The sequence below is a fragment of the Enhydra lutris genome, unplaced genomic scaffold (genome assembly GCF_002288905.1).
Source record: "Enhydra lutris kenyoni isolate GAN:26980312 unplaced genomic scaffold, ASM228890v2 scaffoldscaffold18, whole genome shotgun sequence".
Classification (NCBI taxonomy): domain Eukaryota; kingdom Metazoa; phylum Chordata; class Mammalia; order Carnivora; family Mustelidae; genus Enhydra; species Enhydra lutris.
Window position 1 is genome coordinate 23,830,617 of NW_019154102.1, and position 18,575 is coordinate 23,849,191.

Consider the following 18,575-nt stretch of genomic DNA (forward strand, 5'->3'; position numbering starts at 1 on the left):
GGGGCAAGCTCGTTTGATTTTTAGATTTAGCTTTCTTGTACCTGGACTAGAAGCTCAGTAGCAGAGGAAGCAAGTAAGGGCTCCTGTGTGCTTTGGGGAGGGTCTGCTTTCTGGGGAACACTGCTGTGAAGAGGAAATGCCTCCCCAGCTCTGTAGGGGACACCACTTCCCTACATTGCCTTCTGCACTTATTATCCACACGAGAGGATGGCTCAGCTGCCTGGAGGCTCAGAAGGCCTCATAAGCCCTAGATGCTTTGTTGGTTTGGGGGCTGGCTGCAATGATGAAGAAACCTCAAAAGTGTGAGTTTGCGTGCACCGTAGCTGCATGTCCTGCGTGGCCTCCAGCAGGGAGAATCGCTGGCAACCGCTGGTCGTCTTTTCCACTGCTTCTGTTCCTCCAGTGGATTAATCCAGTTGGAGAGCTGTGGTTTGGGCTTCTAAAGTCGACATGCTATTTCCCATCTTACTGCTGAACAAGGAAGGAGATACAGGCTAAGAATTCAGATTTCTTAAAGATTGAGCCAGAAAGGTTAAATGGCTTGCACAGTCATGGAACAAGTTGGTTATTGATTTTTCTGCTTCTCTCCCTTTTACCTTTCATTCCCTTAACCATTCTGATCACCTCCCCTGATCCCACCTGTATTTCCAACCAGGTATATCTTTGCGAAGAATCTTTTTGAAAATGGTTCCCTCAGTGACATCGAATGGTATATCTATCAAGATTGGCATTCTTTTCTCCTGCGGGAGTTTGCTGGCCGGCTGAGATTACATGGCTTCATCTACCTCCAGGCTACTCCCCAGGTAATGTGGAATGTCAAGCCTTAATCCTCAGTGTTGTAGGAAACCTAAGAGATGATACTCTCCAACACCCAATTTTCTGGTTGGAGAAATTGGAGCGGATATTATGTGGAGCATGGAGAGCAGTGGGGGTCACACCCTCCTGTTCTGGCATCGAGCACCCCATTTCCCACAGGCTTTCTGCAGCAGAGGGCTAAAGCAGTCGACTGACAGAAAGGGGCCCTCTCAATGTAACAACAACGTAGAGAACATCGGGCATTGCCCTTCTTGGCCAGGGTTTGCACATTGGCTCCTCTGGCCAGGTCACCTGTAGCCAACTGTCTTGGCTTTCCCTTTCCTCCAGCTGGGTCCTTGGAGTCTGATGGTCTTGATGGTTGCCTGATATTAGCCTAATTTATAGTTGCCTTTTGAACCTTGAGGGTGTTGCTGGTAAGTCAGGGTGGACTACAGAAGTTACAGTCTCTGACTTCTCTGACTTGGACCCTGGAGCCAGCCTCATACACTATAGGGTGATGTTGCAGGAGGAGCACCAAAGTACTGACTGGCAGTGACCATGGACAGCCCCTAGATACCTCTTCCCTGGAAGTGTCCTTGTCTGTCAGATTTAGTGGCTCAGGCTAGTGGTCTCTAAGGGCTCTTCTGGAGTGGGATTCTGAGTCAAGGCTGTAGGTATTTTTCGAGAGGTGTGTTGATCTCAGCTTTTGAGACATATGTAATGGGTGGTCACATGTCAGGTCAGGTGTACAGCATAATCTCAGGAGGAAAGCTCCTTCTGACCAGAGGCTACGCTTTCTAGAGACAAGACTGAGCCTTGTGGACGGAGCAGGCCAGAGAGTAGACTGAGCAGGGTCAAAAGATAGTGGGGAGCCCAACACGTGGACTTGCAGGAGCGGGAGAGGAGAAGGCCAGCAAGAAAGGCTTCCTCACTTCTTTGTGCACTTGGAATGACTGTGAGAAGGAGACAGTGATGATGAGGCTGTGACTGATACATCTTTATGCAGAGACTAACCGAGGTCTTTGAGCTGGGGGAACCTGAGGGGGTTTGAGGGGTTCTTGCAACTTAAAGGTAGAAAAAGCAAAAAAGCTTTGACTGGATGGGGATTTTGATGCTCTTCCGGTGGTTTTAGAGCCAGAGACCCAGGAATGCTTCCCCAGAGCCACCCCGACCCCTTCTGTGAGATTCAGAGGTGACGCTATCCAAGGGAAGAACAGAACAGAAGTGAACCACATCTCTGTGTGAAAAGCCATGTAATTGCCCTGTACTCTAGGACAGAGCCCTGGGAAATACTGAGTTTAGAGCTTGTGAGATGGACCTAAGGAGGGCATTTTGCTCCTTTCTACCTGCTCTTCCCTAAGCTCTAAGAAGCAAGCAGACCGACATAAAAAAATCAGTCAAAAGAGAGATGTGGGCCTCAGGGTCCCCACCCAGCCCTATGGAATCACGAAGAGAGTGCAGCCAGCTGGGCCTTGCTGGGGACTGTTGGCGGCGTGGAGACGGCGTGTGGGGATGCCTGGCCCAAATGGCATGTGGGTTTGGGCCTGGGAAACACAGTGGCGAGACCCACCACCAGAGTCGCAGTCCAGTTGCCGTCACAGCAGTCCTTTCTCCTGGGTGGTTGCTGAAGGGGGCAGGTCAGCAGGAGGGTCCCCCCCTTGCCGTTCATAGCCCACTGCCTTTCTTAGTCATGTTCAGGTGTACCCTCCCCATGATGACTGATAGCAGACACAGGTCTAGAGCACTGCTTGCACAGGACTTGTTAAAAAAGAATTTGTTGTAGCTGTACCAGTAAAACAAGCATTATGCCAAATGCTCAAAATAGGAGCTTACCTATTAATCATGCTCCTTAGAATTTACTCCATAAATACGCTCCCACACGGGCAAAGTGGCTCCTGTGCCAACCAGCACTGTTTGTAATAGCGGGTCGTTGGACACAGCCCAGGTGGTCATCGGTAGGGGCAGATTGTATTATGCTCTGGCCCTGCGCTGGAAAGCTCCAAAGCTGTGAAAATGGGAAGACACCATACTAACGTAACAGTCTCTAAGACATTGTTAGGTGAAGAAAAGCTGGCACAGAGAGTATGGTGGGACACCTTTTACAAGTATGTTTTTTTAAAAGGTGGGGGTAAGGTGTATACGCGTGGACTGTTTCTGCAGGCATACAGAAAGTTACTGTCGGTTGCAGCGATGGACAGCTGGACCGCTAGAAGTCAGGCTGGAGGGCTGTGTGATGGGGAAGGGAGGCAAACAACGGGAAATGTTTTGAAGCCATCAGCAGTAAGAGTGGGGTGTGGGGACAGAGAGGGAAGAAAAAGCAGATTGATGGTGAAGGAAAGTAGAAAAGGAAAAGATGAAGGCAGGAGACAAAGGTGGATGGAGCTGGGGGACGGGATCAGAGCAAACCATGAATGAAGGCAGCAGGTATGTACTGAGCTCGGGCTCTGCCAGCCTGGCTAGCGCTCAGGCCTGAACAACACAGGCTGTGGTCCTCAGCCTCTGTGCCCCCTGTGCACGCCTCCCTCTGTCTCCTGCGGCAGTGGACGTGCCACTAAGATGCTGGGGAGCTGGTACGAGAGATAAAGGGGGAGCTCCTGCCGCCTCCGGGGAGTGCCTTTCTGACTGTTGGGGCCCGGTGGCTCCCTTCGTTGTCTGCACTGATGCCCTGAAGGTCCAGACCTCACAGTTTAGCACTTGATTCACTGTTTTGCTTATTGTTTTATTATCTAACTAAATTTTTTTTTTTTAAGATTTGTTTATATGACTGAGAGGGATCACAAGGAGGCAGAGAGGTAGGCAGAGGGAGGGGGAAGCAGGCTCCCCGCTAAGCAGAGAGCCCAATGCGGGGCTCGATCCTAGGACCCTGAGATCATGACCCGAGCCGAAGGCAGAGGCTTAACCCACTGAGCCACCCAGGCGCCCTATCTAACTAAATTATAAAATCCCAAGGACAAGGACTTCATCTACGTTGGGGATGATAATTGATTAGGGGAAAAGGCTGATGAGAAGGAGTAAGTGCTAAAAGTATTAACCTGTTAGATCTGTCCCCATTAATCAATCTGAGAAGCTGGACATAAGCTCATAAATGAAATTTGTTTACATGATTTTGTCTCCTTAGAGGAAAGGTGGGATGCACAGCATGGACTCTGCATCTTCGGGAATACCGTGCAGTTCATTTGGGCCTGAAGTTTACATTGGGAATAAAGTTTTTCAAGCATTCGAATGAGGGTGGTCCTAGCTCAGTGAGTCAGTCCAGCTCTTCTTCCTAGGACAGATGACATTGAACGATAAAATGTTTGCCAGGTGGAGAGAGGAAGGGAAGCAATCAAGCAAAACGAACATTGGGAGCAGAAGTCTCAAGGTGGGAAAGAGCTTGGTCTGTCACTCGGGTCCCATCTGGCTTAGTCCAGAGAGGTACTAAGGAAGTTGAAGGTGGAGGGGTTGGAGGAGTGGCCAGAATCCCGGATGGCTTTATGTAACAGGTAAAGGAGAAGATGACATTCTCTGAGCCAGTGTGTTTTAGACTTTTCTGCCAGCTGAAGGCAGAATGGAATGATGCCCACTCTGGAAAGCGGGAAGGAAGGAGAGTTAGTCTTAAGCCTCACTTTTTTTTTTTTTTACTTCTTTATTTTTGACCTATACAAAGTTTGCCTTCTGCTCCAGAGTCAGTGAGTGACAGGTTAAGGCATCTTTCAGATAACTTACCATTTTGTAACTGTGATGCTCCTCATACTTCCTTGAACCTGGGGCTTTATGGCTCTAGGCAGTAGGGAGCCTGGGAGGTGTTTGCAGCAAGGAGAGTTCTGCCTTCTCTTGCGTAACTATGGAAGGGCTGGTGGAGGCAGCTCACTGGGAGGAGAGAGCAGCAATGGCCAGGATCTTGACACACCTTAACCTTGGTGAGTCCTCACGGCATCCCCCAGAGTTAGTGGAGGGCAGGAAAGAAAGCCCATAAAGATTGCACCACTGGTACATGGTGAAGACAGGAAGTGAATCGTGGATTTTCTGACTTTAAGGCCTGTGCTAATCCCATGCACTTCACTGCCTCCAGAAAGCAGAGAGCCAGAGGACTCCTGCCATGGTCTAGGTGAGAGGTGAGGCAGACCTGACGAAGGCAAAGGTGAGAGAGATGAAAGGGGATTTAGTGACTTCCTGGATGGGATTGGGAGGAGGAAAAAGCAGGGTAATTACAGCTCCCCAGGGTAGATGAAGTTTGCCATTAACCTGTGATCATAAGGAAACAAGAAAAGTAGAAGCAAGGTCAGGGCTTATCATTCCCAGGTTGGATGTTGTCAGGAGTGGGTCCTAGAGCCCCCGAAGAGCACATCGTCACAGCCAGGATAATGCTTGAGCTCAGCATGGCCTGGGGGTTGTCTTGTAGGTTTGTTTGAAGAGACTCCACCAGAGGGCCAGGAAAGAGGAGAAGGGAGTTGAGCTGGCGTATCTGGAGCAGCTTCATGGTCAGCACGAAGCCTGGCTTGTTCACAAGACAACTGAGTAAGTGGAGAAGACATCACACACAGACACCTGCCTTCCTACAGCCAGGTGCTCAAACACAAGCTCAACCGGCAGCCCCCTGAGAAGGTTCAGGATAGACCAAGTGGTTAGAAATCGGAGAAGCTCAATATTAGCTATAATCTGTATATTTTAAGAGGCATTTTATTAGATTTTGTTTCTCCAGCTTTTTTGTTTTTTAACATTTCCCTAGATTGAACATTGTAATGATGGGGATAGAGTTGACACAGGGTGAAAAATTTGAGAGAAATTGTCAATTTTACTAAGCTGACAGTCCTAGTTTTGGACTTTCCTCCCTCCAGGCTTGGTATGTAGTCCACTTGAAATGTTTGGGGCTCTGACCTTCAGTATCCATCTCAAGACTAAAGAGAAGTTTTCAGCCTTCCTCTTTGTAGCCAACTTTATTAAATTCTTTTTTTTTTTCTTTTTTAATTGTAATTTACATGCAGTTCTACTGAGAAGCCTTGTGACTTTAGGTCTGTTCTATGGATTATTAAGACATGGTGAGTATGTGAAGGGTCAGCTGTGTTTTTTCTTTTTTTTTTTTTTTTATAGATTTTATTTATTTATTTCACAGACAGAGATCACAAGTAGGCACAGAGGCAGGCAGAAAGAGAGGAGGAAGCAGGCTCCCTGCTGAGCAGAAAGCCCAATGCGGGGCTCGATCCCAGGACCCTGAGATCATGACCTGAGCCGAAGGCAGAGGCTTTAACCCACTGAGCCACCCAGGTGCCCCAACTTTCTTTTTTTCTGTTCGTGCTTCTTACAGGCTCCACTTTGAGGCTCTGCTGAACATTCCAGTGCTGGTGTTGGATGTCAATGAAGATTTTTCTGAAGAAGTAACCAAACAAGAGGAACTCATGAAAAAGGTGGAGGAGGACCTTAACTCCTGCTTCTAGTGATTTTCCTTTATTGCACTTTAATCTTTGCTTCAGACTTCAATGTAATGGGCCTTGCGCTTTGTGCTTCAAATTGCATTTCACACTCTAAAGCCTACAGGGCCTTGTACAAGTCACAAATACAGTCCCTATTCTCTAAAGCATTTTGGGCTAATAATTGTTAAATAATAGACTTGCTCCCTAACTTCCTCCTCAAAGGTATTTTTGGACTGGGGAAATGCAATTTCTGGATTCTCTTTTCAGCTCAGCCACTTCCACTACATGACCCTGTGCAAGTCCCATTTCTTCCCCTTTCCAATTTTTCCTAATTTATAACACCTCATGGGTGTGGCCACGTACCAGTGTGGGTGGACTAATGTAGAGTCTGCTGAAAATGTGAAATTTAACTTTTGGTTTTTCTCTTTCCCACAGGTAAACACCTTTGTAAAGAATCTGTAACCAGTACTGGGATGTTCTGGCCATGACCTGGGCTCTCTGACTTTCTAAAGCTGGAAAAATCCTAAGTCCTGTACCTTGCCATCTCCTTTTACCCCTAGAGTCCTCTGACCCTCGGGTCCCTGGTTTGTGTTAGTCTTTGACTTTGCAATTCCCGTCTTTTATATCTCAAGGACTTCTAAAATAAAGTGGAAGTTTTGCTTCTTTTGCTAATCCGGTTGTTGGTTTCTCTCTGGGTCCCTACTCTGAATTCCCCTCTAGATGAGCCATTTTCACCTGAGGACAGTCAGAGCTTTTCCTCTTGAATCCTTTGCCACCCAGACTTCCTTATGTCTGCTTATTCCCTCTGACATGCCCAGGCAGGGATTGTTCAAGCCCTACCCTGGGCATGAAAGGGAAGTACGGTGGCTCAGGAGAGGGTGGACACTCTGTGCGAGCCCCAGAGCTAGGGTTGGAATCCAGACTCTAGGATGTTCCTTTCTCTCTTCCCATCCAGCACTCTTGTTAGGGGGGCATGGGGCACTCAGACCTTTGTGCTAGAGCTGAAGAACATGGACCAAAGGGGAGAAAGAAAGGGAGAAAATAAATCCGGAGCCCCATAGTCCAGCATCTCACATTTAGGGCTCGGTCATCCCGGCACGCTGGCCTGTCCAAAGTATTGTACCCACTGAGTGTCATGTGCTCTCAACGGAGTGACTGTGCTGGAAGGAGAATCTTTCGTGCTGCACTTGAAGCTCCAAGGACATTCATTAGTAAGGGAGAAAAACACATGGCTCTATAGACTTGAAGTGCTCCATTGCAAGAAGCCTGCAGGTCCCTGATTCCCTGGGAGTGGATTTCCTGCACTGAGCCCTTGACAGTTGTGCGAGCACACAGGAAAATGAATAAGCTCAGGCAGCAGTGTCCTGGAAGACAGAAACCTGTGTTTTCCTTTATGCTTGGGAAAACGGGTGTGAGCTTGGCTTCTGACAAATGCATGCCATTGCGAAATAGAAACACAGCGTTTCTTTACCTTACTTAAATTTTCAACAGCTTTATTGAGATATAATTCATGTACCAAACAATTCACCTAATTAAAGTGTACAGTTCAGTGGTTTTTAGTACAGTCCATAGGGTTGTGCAACCATGATCACAGTCAATTCCAGAATGTCTTCAGCACCCCAAGAAAAATCCCCAGCCAACTGGTGGTCACTCCCCATCCCCTGTCACCCCTGCTTCTCCCACCCCAGGCCAGCTCTGGGCAGCCACCAGGCTACTTTTGTCTCAATCTAGATTTGCCTTTTCTGGACATTTCATATAAATGGAATCACGTAAGATGTGGCCTCTTGGGAATGGTTTCTTTCACTTTTAAGGGTTTCAGGGTTCAGCCATGTACCATACATCAGTACATCATTTCTTTTTTATAACTAAATATTTCATTGTATGGCCATACCACATTTTGTTCACCCATTCATCTACTGATAGATGTGGATTCTACTTTCTGGCTATTGTGAATAATGCTAATGAAAATTCGCATACGAGTTTTTAGATTTTAATTTTTCTTGGGTATATACCAAGGAATGGAATTACTGGGTCCAATGGTAACTCCATGTTTAACTTTTGGAGGAACTGCTAAACTTTTCTGAAATGGCTGCACCATTTTACATTCTCTGGAGCAATATATGAGAGCTCCAGTCTCCCCAGGTCCTTGCCAACACTTGCTGTCATTCTGATTATGGCCATCCTAGTATCCTGTCATGGTTTCGATTTACATTCCCTGGTGGCTGTAATGCTGTTGAGCATCCTTTCATGTTCTTACTGGTCATTTGTATTCTTTCTTTGGAAAAATACCTCTTCAGTTTAATGGACAAATTCCTTGTCCATTTTTTAGTTCGGTTCTTTGGCTTTTTATTGTTGAGTTGTATGAGACTTTAGATATTCCGGATAAAAGTTTTTATCAGAGACATGATTTATAAATATTTTTTTTCCATTCTGTGGGGTGTATTTTGATAGTGTGCTTTGAAGCACAAAAGTTTGTAATTTTGACAAGGTCTAGTTTAGTCACTTGTGCTTTTGGTGGCATGTCTAAGAAAATTTTGAACAATGCAAGGTGACAAAAGTTTGCTCCTACATTTTCTTCCAAGAGTTGCATAGTTTTGGTTCTTACATTAGGCCTGTGATTGATTTTGAGTTAATTTTGGTGTGTGGTGTAAGGAAGGATTCAGTTTCATTCTTTGGCATGTGCATATCCAGTTGTCCCACCATTAGTTGGAAAGATTATTCTCTTCTCCCACTGAACTGTCTTGTTACTGTTGTGGAAAATCGGACCCACTTGTTCTTGCATCTGTTGACCGCTACAGGCTTTGGACAAGACAACATGAACATAGGATGTTAGGTATGTTTTAGAAACTCAATGGTTTGGGTTCTTTAGCTTTGAGGGGCTTAAATGTTTAATTTCTATTTCCATATCCAGGAATCACTAACGTAGAAATCTGTAGACCCAGAATAAGAGCATGAGGCCCACTCCTTCACTCAGTTAACCAGTCATCAAACACTTGTATCTGCTCTCTGCTAGAGACCGAGGAGAAAACAGTGAGCACAACAGAAGGCAGACCTTGTCCTTACCCTGCAGAATTAATCTAATGGTGAATGTGAAAGACCCTCAGCGAGTAATTGCAGGTATGGTGGCCATTCTGAAAGGAGAAGTGCAGATGGTGTGGGGGCCTAGAGCAGAAGGAGCCAACATAACCTAGGATAGCCCCCCTAAGAAAGTGACAGCTGTTCTGAGTTCTGAAGAATGAATGGGGCAGGTCATTCAGGCAGGGGAAAAGGTCACAGGCCAAGGCCTCTGTATGAGAATGAGGCATTAGGCTCAGCTTGTCAAAACTGAATGAGGTGGGGCGCCTGGGTGGCTCAGTGGTTAAAGCCTTTGCCTTCGGCTCAGGTCATGATCTCAGGATCCTGGGATCGAGCCTCACATCGGACTCTCTGCTCAGCAGGGAGCCTGCCTCCTTCTCCTCCTCTCTCTCTCTGCCTACTTGTGATCTGTCTGTCAAATAAATAAAAATTAAAAAAAAAAAACAACTGAATGAGGCTAGCGGGTTTATAATTTAGCAACACACTGCTATCCTTCACATTTTCCACTCAGCCTGAAAACCTGGAAATCCAGCATTTCTTTCCCTGTGTACCCTTAGCCCTTTAGAAAGAGAATGTTCTGTAGGATAGTGCCATCAACGATCTCACCTGGATGAAATAATGTGCCCTTTTCCAGACTGGTAGCAGAGAAAGTGGTTTAGCGAGGAGCTGTAGCTCTGGACCTTAAGCATCTGAGGAGGGGTGCTTTGGGAGGGGTGTTTAAACACGGAGACCAGCTCTGCACAGTCTAGCCGGTCTGGTGGCCATCCCACTCCTCATTTAGGCTGTCCTCCAATGTCACAGAACTTGGATTAACACATAAAAGTAACTAGATTTCATTCTCGTTTATGATGTGGTAAAACCTGTTCTTCTGGAACCAGAATATTACCTTGATGGGTTTATAATGTGAACCAAGATTGCAAAAGTTCTCAAACTCTCAGGCTTTCGACATGAAGGGAGAAGGTGATAATTTCAGGTGAAAAAGGCTGCTTGTTAAATGCAAACACTAGAACCCCAGGGACACTGAAGCAAGGGAAGAACAGGCACTTTAAACTGAAAGACTGCTCAACCTTCAGCCTTCACTTTAGGGAGTGGCCGGCTTACATCTGGACCACTTTCTCCTCTGTTGGTCTCTTCTAGCTGTTCAATTATTTGGTGTGTCCCTTGGTTAATTTCTGTCTTTACCCACTGTTCTGAGTGATTTCATGTTCTTTTTTTCTTTTCTTTTCTTTTCTTTTTTTTTGTGCTGCCATATCAAGTTGCCACAATGTAGCTTAAAGTAGCACATTTAACTTCTAGTTCTACAGTCAGAACTCTGACATGAGTCCCACTGAGCTCAAATCAGTTTATCAGCAGGCCTGCATTCCTTTCTGGAGATTCTGGAGGAGAATCTGTTTCCTTGCCTTTTCTGTCTTCTCGAGGCTGCCCATATTCCCAGACTTGTGGCCCCTTCTCCTGCCTTCAAGACCAGCAAAGTCTCTGACCCTTCTTCCGTGGTCACATTTCTTTCTGACTGCAGCCAGGGAAGGTTCTCTGCTTTTAAGGACTCACGTGATTATACTGGGGCCAAATACTCTCCCCATCTCAAGATCTTTAGCTTTAATTAAATCTGTGAAGTCCCTTTTGCTATTAAGATAACATACAAGTGTCAGGGATCAGGACGTGGATGTCATTGGAGGGCTGTTATTCACCCTTGCAGAGATCTCAACGTCATGGCTCCTACTATCATCATGGGGTGAGGACCTCTGAAGAACCTGCAAACGTGGAAAATGTGAGTCATTAGTAATAGCAGAGGGAATAGTCCAAAAAACCCCTGTATCCCCATTACCCACACCCTGGCCCTATCAGCCTAGGATCCCTAGGAACAAACCTGTAGTTCGACAAAATCCGATTTACTAATTTATTGCAATGAGGGAGGCCACACGGGAGGAACTAGGGGTATCTGACCAAACAGGAAAAGAGAGAATTATAGGATTTGGGGGAAGGATAAAGTTTAGGTCAAAATGTAAATGAAGCAGTGCTTTGACAGGCTCAAAGCAAAGCAGGTCTATGTATACAGGAGCCAACACATGGTCTGAACTGCACAGTAGACCTGGGTTCATTTCCTGCAAAAATACAAAGTTAAGGTAAATGTGGACTGTTGGGTTCAGAAGCCCCTTATCAGAAGCTCTGAACCTGAGGTGCAAACCGAGAGCGCTGCTCAAAGTGACTTAGATCCATCCTCCTGGCAACAGAAGAGGGTTTCGTTTTTACTGATAAAATTTCAAACAGTGAAATTTCTTATGGTCCATCGTTTTAGAGAACAAGGTTTCTCAGTGAGTCAGAAAGCAGCAGTTCCGCAAAGAAGGGGATGGTTATGACGCCTTAGCTGCCCTTGGGAGGAATATTGTTCCACAGTAACTTTGTAGCCCTCCAGCTTTGGTTTTCTTAGTCTGAGCTAATTTTTACTTTCTCATCCACTTTGGTTATCTATTCAGAGCAAATCTGGTGTCACTTAGGACCAAATCACCACCCTCTGATTGTTTTGAAGCAAATCCCAGACAGGAGGATGACTTTGAAAGCTGCTCGCAGGTGACCACAGGAGGAGTCCTCCCCGTCCTCCAACTCTCTTTCTACACCCTTTCTCCCCAAATTCTGCTTGTTCCTCTCTGAAAGCTCTCAGACCTTCCCTGCACCTCCGTGTCTGCCGCTCTAGCTGCAGGTGTGCCATGCACAGTGCGGTCCAGTCCCCCAGATTCCTCGACTCCACCTTCTCTCTCGCAGCAGACACGCAGCTCCCTTCCCAGCATGGCCCTGTCAGGAGCGGCCACAATGCCCACTCCCTGCCCGCCCCGTACTTCTACAGCAAGCCACCTCAGCTCACCCGTGGGCCGGCGTCCCCCTTTATCCGCGGTTTCACTTCCCTGCAGTCTCGGTTACCAGCAGTCAGCCATGTACTGGAAGCAGATGGTCCTCCTGACAGGTTGTGGGAAAGTCCCAAGCCGCCCCATGCTGCGTCACACCGCCTACGTCATTCCCCTCACTTCATCTCATCACATGGGTCGTCGAATCTCGCGGCATCACCAGGAGAAGGGTGAGCACAGCACAGTAAGATTTTGGGAGAGAGCACAGTCACAAAACTTAAGAGTGTCATAATTGTTCTATTTTGTCATCAGTGATGAATTCGCTGTTAATCTATAGTGCCTAATTTATAAATCAAACTTAAACTTTATCATAGGTATGTACGTGTAGGAGTAAAAATAGTATATTTAGGGATTGGGACTACCTGTGGTTTCAGGTTTCCAGCTGGGGTCTTGGAACGTACCACCCTCAGAAAAGGGGAGACTACTGTACAAAGAGAACTGTGGTTACGCTCTAAAAGCACAGCTTCCAGTCAGGTCTTTGGCCAGCCCCTGCCCCTTCCCACTCCTGCTGCCTCCCACCATGACTGCCCCTCAGTCCCCTCAGTCCTTTCTGTGGAGAAGTATTAGAGCTGCCATGTTTATACAACCTCACCAGCCTCCACTCCTACCATAAACCCCACAAGACTACCTGTGCTTCCAAAAGACAGCTTGTGTTTCCCACATAGTGAAATACTTCTCTCTCATCTTCTCCCACTCTTTCTTTTTACTGAAAAGAACTACTGATTCTGCCAGTCCCCAGTCTACTCTCTCTGTGAGGCTCTACCCTTGCCTCACACAGAAGGAGCCAGTGTTTGTGCTCTTGGACACAGTGCTTATTAAACTAGTCCGACTCTGTATCAGACCTGAATGAAAGTTGACTGGAGACCTCTCTCCCCTCTTGGGCTTTGCCATTTTTGACACAGACCATGTCTTGGTGGCTTAGCACAGTGCCTGGCTTTTATCTATTTACTGCTCTTTGGTGAATGCCTAATATACACTTGCTAAATAAATGAATGAGGTAACTGGAGACATGGTCTGCCCTTTCTGGGGTCATCGGGTTTGGGAGCTCCATGTTATAATCACCAAAGTATGAAGTGCCTTCTGTGTGCTAAGTACTACAAGGATATGCAAAAAAATTACAAGGCCAGACCCCACCCTCAAGTTGTCAAGGGAGCCGATGATTATTGAATGCCTACTGTGTGCCAGATACCCTGTGGAACACTTTTATTTATTTTTTTATTTTAAAGATTTTATTTATTTATTTGACAGAGAGAGACAGAGGGAGCACAGGCAGGGAGAGCAGCAGACAGAGAGGAAGAAGCAGGCTCCCGGTCGAGCAGGTAGCCCGATGCGGGGCTTGATCCCAGGACCCTGGGATCATGACCTGAGCTGAAGGCAGACGCTTAACCAACTGAACCCCCCAGGTGCCCTGCTGAACACTTTTTAAATGTGATTTCATCCTCTCGGTAATCTTATGAAGGAGGTTTAAGGTCCCAGTTTTTACCAGTGAGGAAAGAGAAGCTCAGGGAAGTTAGGGACTCCCCCAGGCTCCTCCTGCACTAAGTGGTGGAGCTAGGGCTCAAACCTGACTCCAGCGTCTGCTCTCTTCCCACAACACACTGCTTGTTAAGGGAGACAAGACTACGCTTTCAGAGAAGAAGGCCAGCATGCATTTCTTTGGCTCCCTCTTTAGATTTATCAGTCCACTTGGGTTGCCCAGGCAGGCAGACCTTCTGGCCTGCTAGCGCTGCGACGTGGAGGCCCCCACGTGCGTTCTGAATATGCCTTTGGCCTGGTTGGCCCTGAACAGGCAGCCATGCTTCCAGTGGCCCAGAGCTCTTCTTTCTGGCAACCACAAGGTGCTGAGTCCCTCCAGGCATCAGGCATTATGGTGCATTTGGAAATTCGGTGAAGATTCTGGAATGCGTTTACAAATACCTTTCTATCCAACTTCCTGGTCCAACGTGGATGTTGCTATCAGACAATTCTCCTAAAACAGACTTAATCATATTCAGTCTTCTCTTTTAAAAAGATTGGCATCTAAATGCAAAGTGGTATCCTGGATTGGAACCCAAAATAGAGAAAGGACGTTGGTGGAAAACTAGTGGAATCCAAATTGAAACTCCAAAGCCTGGAGTTGAGTAAATAGTAATATACAAGTGTCGGGCTTCTTAGTTTTGGCAAATGTAGCATACAATGCAAGACGTCAGCATCAAGGGAAACTGGGTGAGGGGTATATGGAAACTCTGTGCTACCTTTGCAACTTTTCAGTCAATCTAAAATTATTCTAAAACGGGCACTGGGCTGGCTCAGTCAGTAGAGCATGTGACTCTTGATCTCAGGACTGTGGGGTCAAGCCCCACGTTGGGCATAGAGCTTACTTAAAAAAAATTATTCCAAAATAAAAGTTTATTTAAAAAAAAAATGTTAGGGGCGCCTGGGTGGCTCAGTGGGTTAAGCCTCTGCCTTCAGCTCAGGTCATGATCTCAGGGTCCTGGAATTGAGCCCCACATCGGGCTCTCTGCTCGGCGGGGAGCCTGCTTTTTCCTCTCTCTCTGCCTGTCTCTCCGCCTACTTGTGATCTCTCTCTGTCAAATAAATAAATAAAATCGTAAAATAAAAAATAAAAAATAAAAAAGAATGTTGGTGCCTCTTACAAGGTAATGACCAAGCTCCTGAACTGGGCTTTTGGGATCCACCCACCTTAATCTTCCCCTACACTGTGGAATAATCCTCTGGTCTAGCTGAATGGTTTTACTCACTGTCCTCTGCACAAAGTTTGTGCTCCCCTCCCCGCTGCGTTGGCCCTAGCCACACACCCTGCTGGGCGGATAAACTACCAAGGAGTCGTCATGGTCCTTGATTGCAAACGGAAGCCGGTTACGATGGACCTAGTGAAGCTCAACTTCAAGGCTGTCATTTGCAAGGTCCCAGAGTGTCCGGCGTGGCTGTTATGAGAACGTGATCCCTAGTAACGGCTCCTGCCACACAAACTTCCTCCTGGACTGGAGCCTCTGGTAGGTGTATCTTAGTTGCAGTCTCAGCCACAGGCCCTTGGCATGCCAGGTAGCTGCAAGGAAATCTGAGAAAGGTGGTATCTGAGTTTTCCTCTTCACCGTGTGAGGCTGGCTCTCCCTCCAAGCACAGTGGGCAGGTCCCCCAACACAGGAAGAGGATTCATTCACTGCTTCTCCACAAAGTGGCACATGTTCACTACAGGTGGGCTTTCTAGAACCAAAGCTCACACTCGGGACAGCAGGCCCAGGTGACACTTGCAAAAGCAAAACCAGCTTAGTTTGGCCCAGAGCCTGCCTGGTCCACACTATGCTCCTGCATTTGATTCATCAGGCCAGGGCCAAGGGCACTTCATCTCCCAAGAGCACTTGAATTAAAACCCTGTGCACATCTTTGGGAGCGGCAATGGAAAAGAGTAGTACTGGGGAGCGGCAGCCTCCTCAGAAGCTGGGGACGTTCCCCAAGGCAAGAGAACACCCGTGTTCTCTTATCTGTGGTGGCCTGTCCCCCCTCCGGCCATCGCAACTAGAAATGGGGGGCATTGGACTCCTCCCTCTCACTCATCCCCAGCAGCTGGCTGATCCTCTGGGGCTAGCAGTTGCCCCCTGCTGTTTCCCAGCTCTTGTCCCCAGCAAGCATCGTCTTCAGTGGCTGACCTCCCCAGCGGGGCCAGGCGCCTTTGTGCTCTTGCCGAGTGCCCTTTGCGTGTCTCTTCTGGCTGCCTTTGCCACCGGAGCGTCAGAATGGTCTATTTCCTCGTGTCTTCAGTAGATCACTGACTATGTCTTATGAGTCTTTTTATCTCTGGTGCCTGGCACATGGGATATGCTGCTCAGTAACTATTAGACAAATGGAAAGAAGGACAAAGGGGAGAAGAGTAGGCTGAGCTTGAGAAGGGTCCCTGGACTAAGCAATGAAATGTGCCCCGCCTTACTCCTACCCTTTTTGCTGCTAGCAACATGCCCCATGCTCGCCAGGTCCCAGACCAGCTCCCAGCTGGGCGCTGAGCATCCTCTCTGGCGTGAACAGTACAAGCAGAAGACAGTCAGGGAGCCCTCTGAGTCCACTTGTAGGCTCCCTGCCCTAGGTGATCCCGGGGCCCCCGGGGACCAGGCAGGGCCTCATGAGGAGGGAATTGCAAGAGACAGAAGAGGCCCCAGGCCCTAGCTGGGTAATATTGCAACATTAGCCCCAGATTGCCCTCCTCAGGCTTCTTCTACCCAAGAAAGATATAAGCTTAAGTCACTGCTGTTTGTATCATTGTATACATTATATACATTGTATACATATATCATTGTATACAGCTCAACTAGTAACCCAGTGGCTCTAAACCTGCCGTGACATTCTATCTCGCCTCCTCTGGGGCCCTGCTTGCAGGACAGGTGTGTGCCAGAAACCTTGCAGCCAGAAACCCCGGAGAATGTTACCGGCACTGGAGACCCCCCTGTAGTGGATAGACGGCTCCTGGGTCCCCGGGACCAGCACAGGGGAAGAACGAGGTAAGGGGGTGGAGAGAAGCCGTGCCGCCCTGGGCCAGTCGTTAGGCCTAGATACTCCTTAGGTTCCTTGCTCTGAAAACAAGAAAGATGATCCTCAAAGTTCTTATAGCTTCAAGCTCAAAGTATTTGCCTTACGAATGAAAAAGTAGCATGGAAGAGATGGAGGGCTTGGGTTTAGGTATCACACCTGGGCTCCAATCCCAGCCGGGCCACGAACGAGCTATGCAACTTACCAGTTCCAGAACCTCTCTGAGCCTCTGTGTTCCCCAAGTCTGAAAGTGAAACTGTCTTTGCTCCCACTTTGCAGGGCAGTTCCAGGATTAGAAATACTGTAGACAAAATTCTGGGCACAGAGTAGCCGCTCAGTAAGTGGAGCCGGTAGGTTTTTGGGTGGAAAATCTTTCAGAGAGCCTAGCTGAGCTGAGCCTCGGGGATGAGGTGCGGAACAGGACGGGAGGCAGAAAGTAAGGACAGACCAGGAAGGTAAGGGGTGTGGGCAAAGGAAGGAAGATGCAGGACATGATAGTGAAGTGGGGGTACCGTGTGGTCCCAAATGGGGAGAGAGGACGTGTGCCTAAGTGTGATGCAAGACAGACGAGAGCCATTGCTGCTTCTGGCGAAGGCAGCTGCACAGGTCTCGTGGCCTGTGAGCCGGACACCACACGGGAAGAGGGTCTGTAGAGCAGAAGCTGGGATAAGTGGTTGTGGAGTTAGCGCCATGGACAAAGGCGGGGCTAGGAACGTGTCCTGCGCATCCTGGGGGCGGGGAGGGCAACGAGGCAGATGAGGAATGCTCAAAGGCTTTAAATAGAGCCCTTGGGGTCCTCTGCTCTGCAAGGCAATGACAGGCCAGCCAGGCTCCAGTGTTCACCCTGTGTCCTAGCAGCTTCCCCTTAGCACCTCGGCGTGGGCTGAGTCTGAGGCCAGAGCCAGGATGCCTGGGTCTGGAAAGAGCCTCTGAGGTCCCCCGGGAGCCCTGGCAAAGGGGCTGATACAGGACTTGTGTTCAGAAGGTGAAGGGCTCGGAGTGCAAGCAAACAGGCATTCTCTGCAGCTTGCTTCCCGCCTGGCGGCTGGCTGCGTGCCCTGAACTTGACCTCAGATGACCTGCGTGTTCCCTTCCTGGAAACGGTTCCATGGCCAGAAGCCGTTGAGCTTTGGCTTTGGCTTTCTTTCTCCTTCAGAGCAGAGACTTTGCCGCCGCTGAGACTGGCTCTGCTGGGGAAGTCTCCCTGCTGCCTGAGCGGGACCTTGCTTTCCTCTCCGTCACCTGCCAGCACGTGTCTGTGGCTCCCAACTGCCCTCCCTGCCTCTTGTCAGCCTGCACGGTTCTCAGTTTTGTATCCGCGACTTTAAGAGTGTGAGATCACCGCATAGATAAGGACAGAAAGACCAAGGGGGAAGTGTAGAATGTTTCCCCAGGCTGCACAGCGAATGTCTAGTTACTACAGTTACTACGGGCGGAGCCGGGACAGCCCAGGAGCCTGGCTCAGGCCAGTGCTCTCTTCCAGGCTGGGAGCTGCATAACTCTACACTCCTCAAATTCATGAAGGCGGGTGGTATGCAAATCCAGATTAATGTCAGTGTCTCGAAACTCTTGGGTGAAAAAGTGAGTCTTGTTTCAAGCATTGTTCTTGTTAACAACACCTAATTGGTTGTCTTGTGGACTGGGTCAGCCCAAAAAATAATTCCAAAAATGCTTGGATTTGTCCAGTGTTGCTGATTAGTGTTGCCTTAGGAAACTAAATCCAGTATTAGCCCCGGTAAGGGGAAGGAACTGCAACATTTTCTCTTCAGTCAAATACATAAAGTATATAGGAGACAGAGAGAGAGCATACTTAACAAAGAAAGGGACTAATTTCTAATCAGCATACAAACTAGAATTTGTTAATTCCGAGTAGGCTGCTTTGGCCCAAAGCCTT

At 48.0% G+C, this 18,575-nt stretch overlaps 1 protein-coding gene across 3 annotated transcripts in view; it reads left to right on the top strand.

Annotated features, from left to right (window-relative positions):
- Nucleotides 1-6,857, top strand: part of LOC111148172 (deoxyguanosine kinase) — a 28,799-nt gene extending 21,942 nt beyond the window's left edge. For 2 of the 3 annotated variants that reach the window (XM_022504619.1, XM_022504620.1), the window contains exons 4-5: nt 6,080-6,179; nt 6,621-6,857. In XM_022504619.1, the coding sequence (XP_022360327.1) occupies nt 6,080-6,179; nt 6,621-6,647 (127 nt within the window). In that variant the 3' untranslated portion in view covers nt 6,648-6,857. Of the gene's footprint in view, nt 1-655; nt 804-5,176; nt 5,293-6,079; nt 6,180-6,620 lie in introns of all 3 variants that reach the window. The other variant, XM_022504618.1, reaches the window with a different exon arrangement.
- The last annotated feature ends 11,718 nt before the right edge of the window (nt 6,858-18,575 follow it).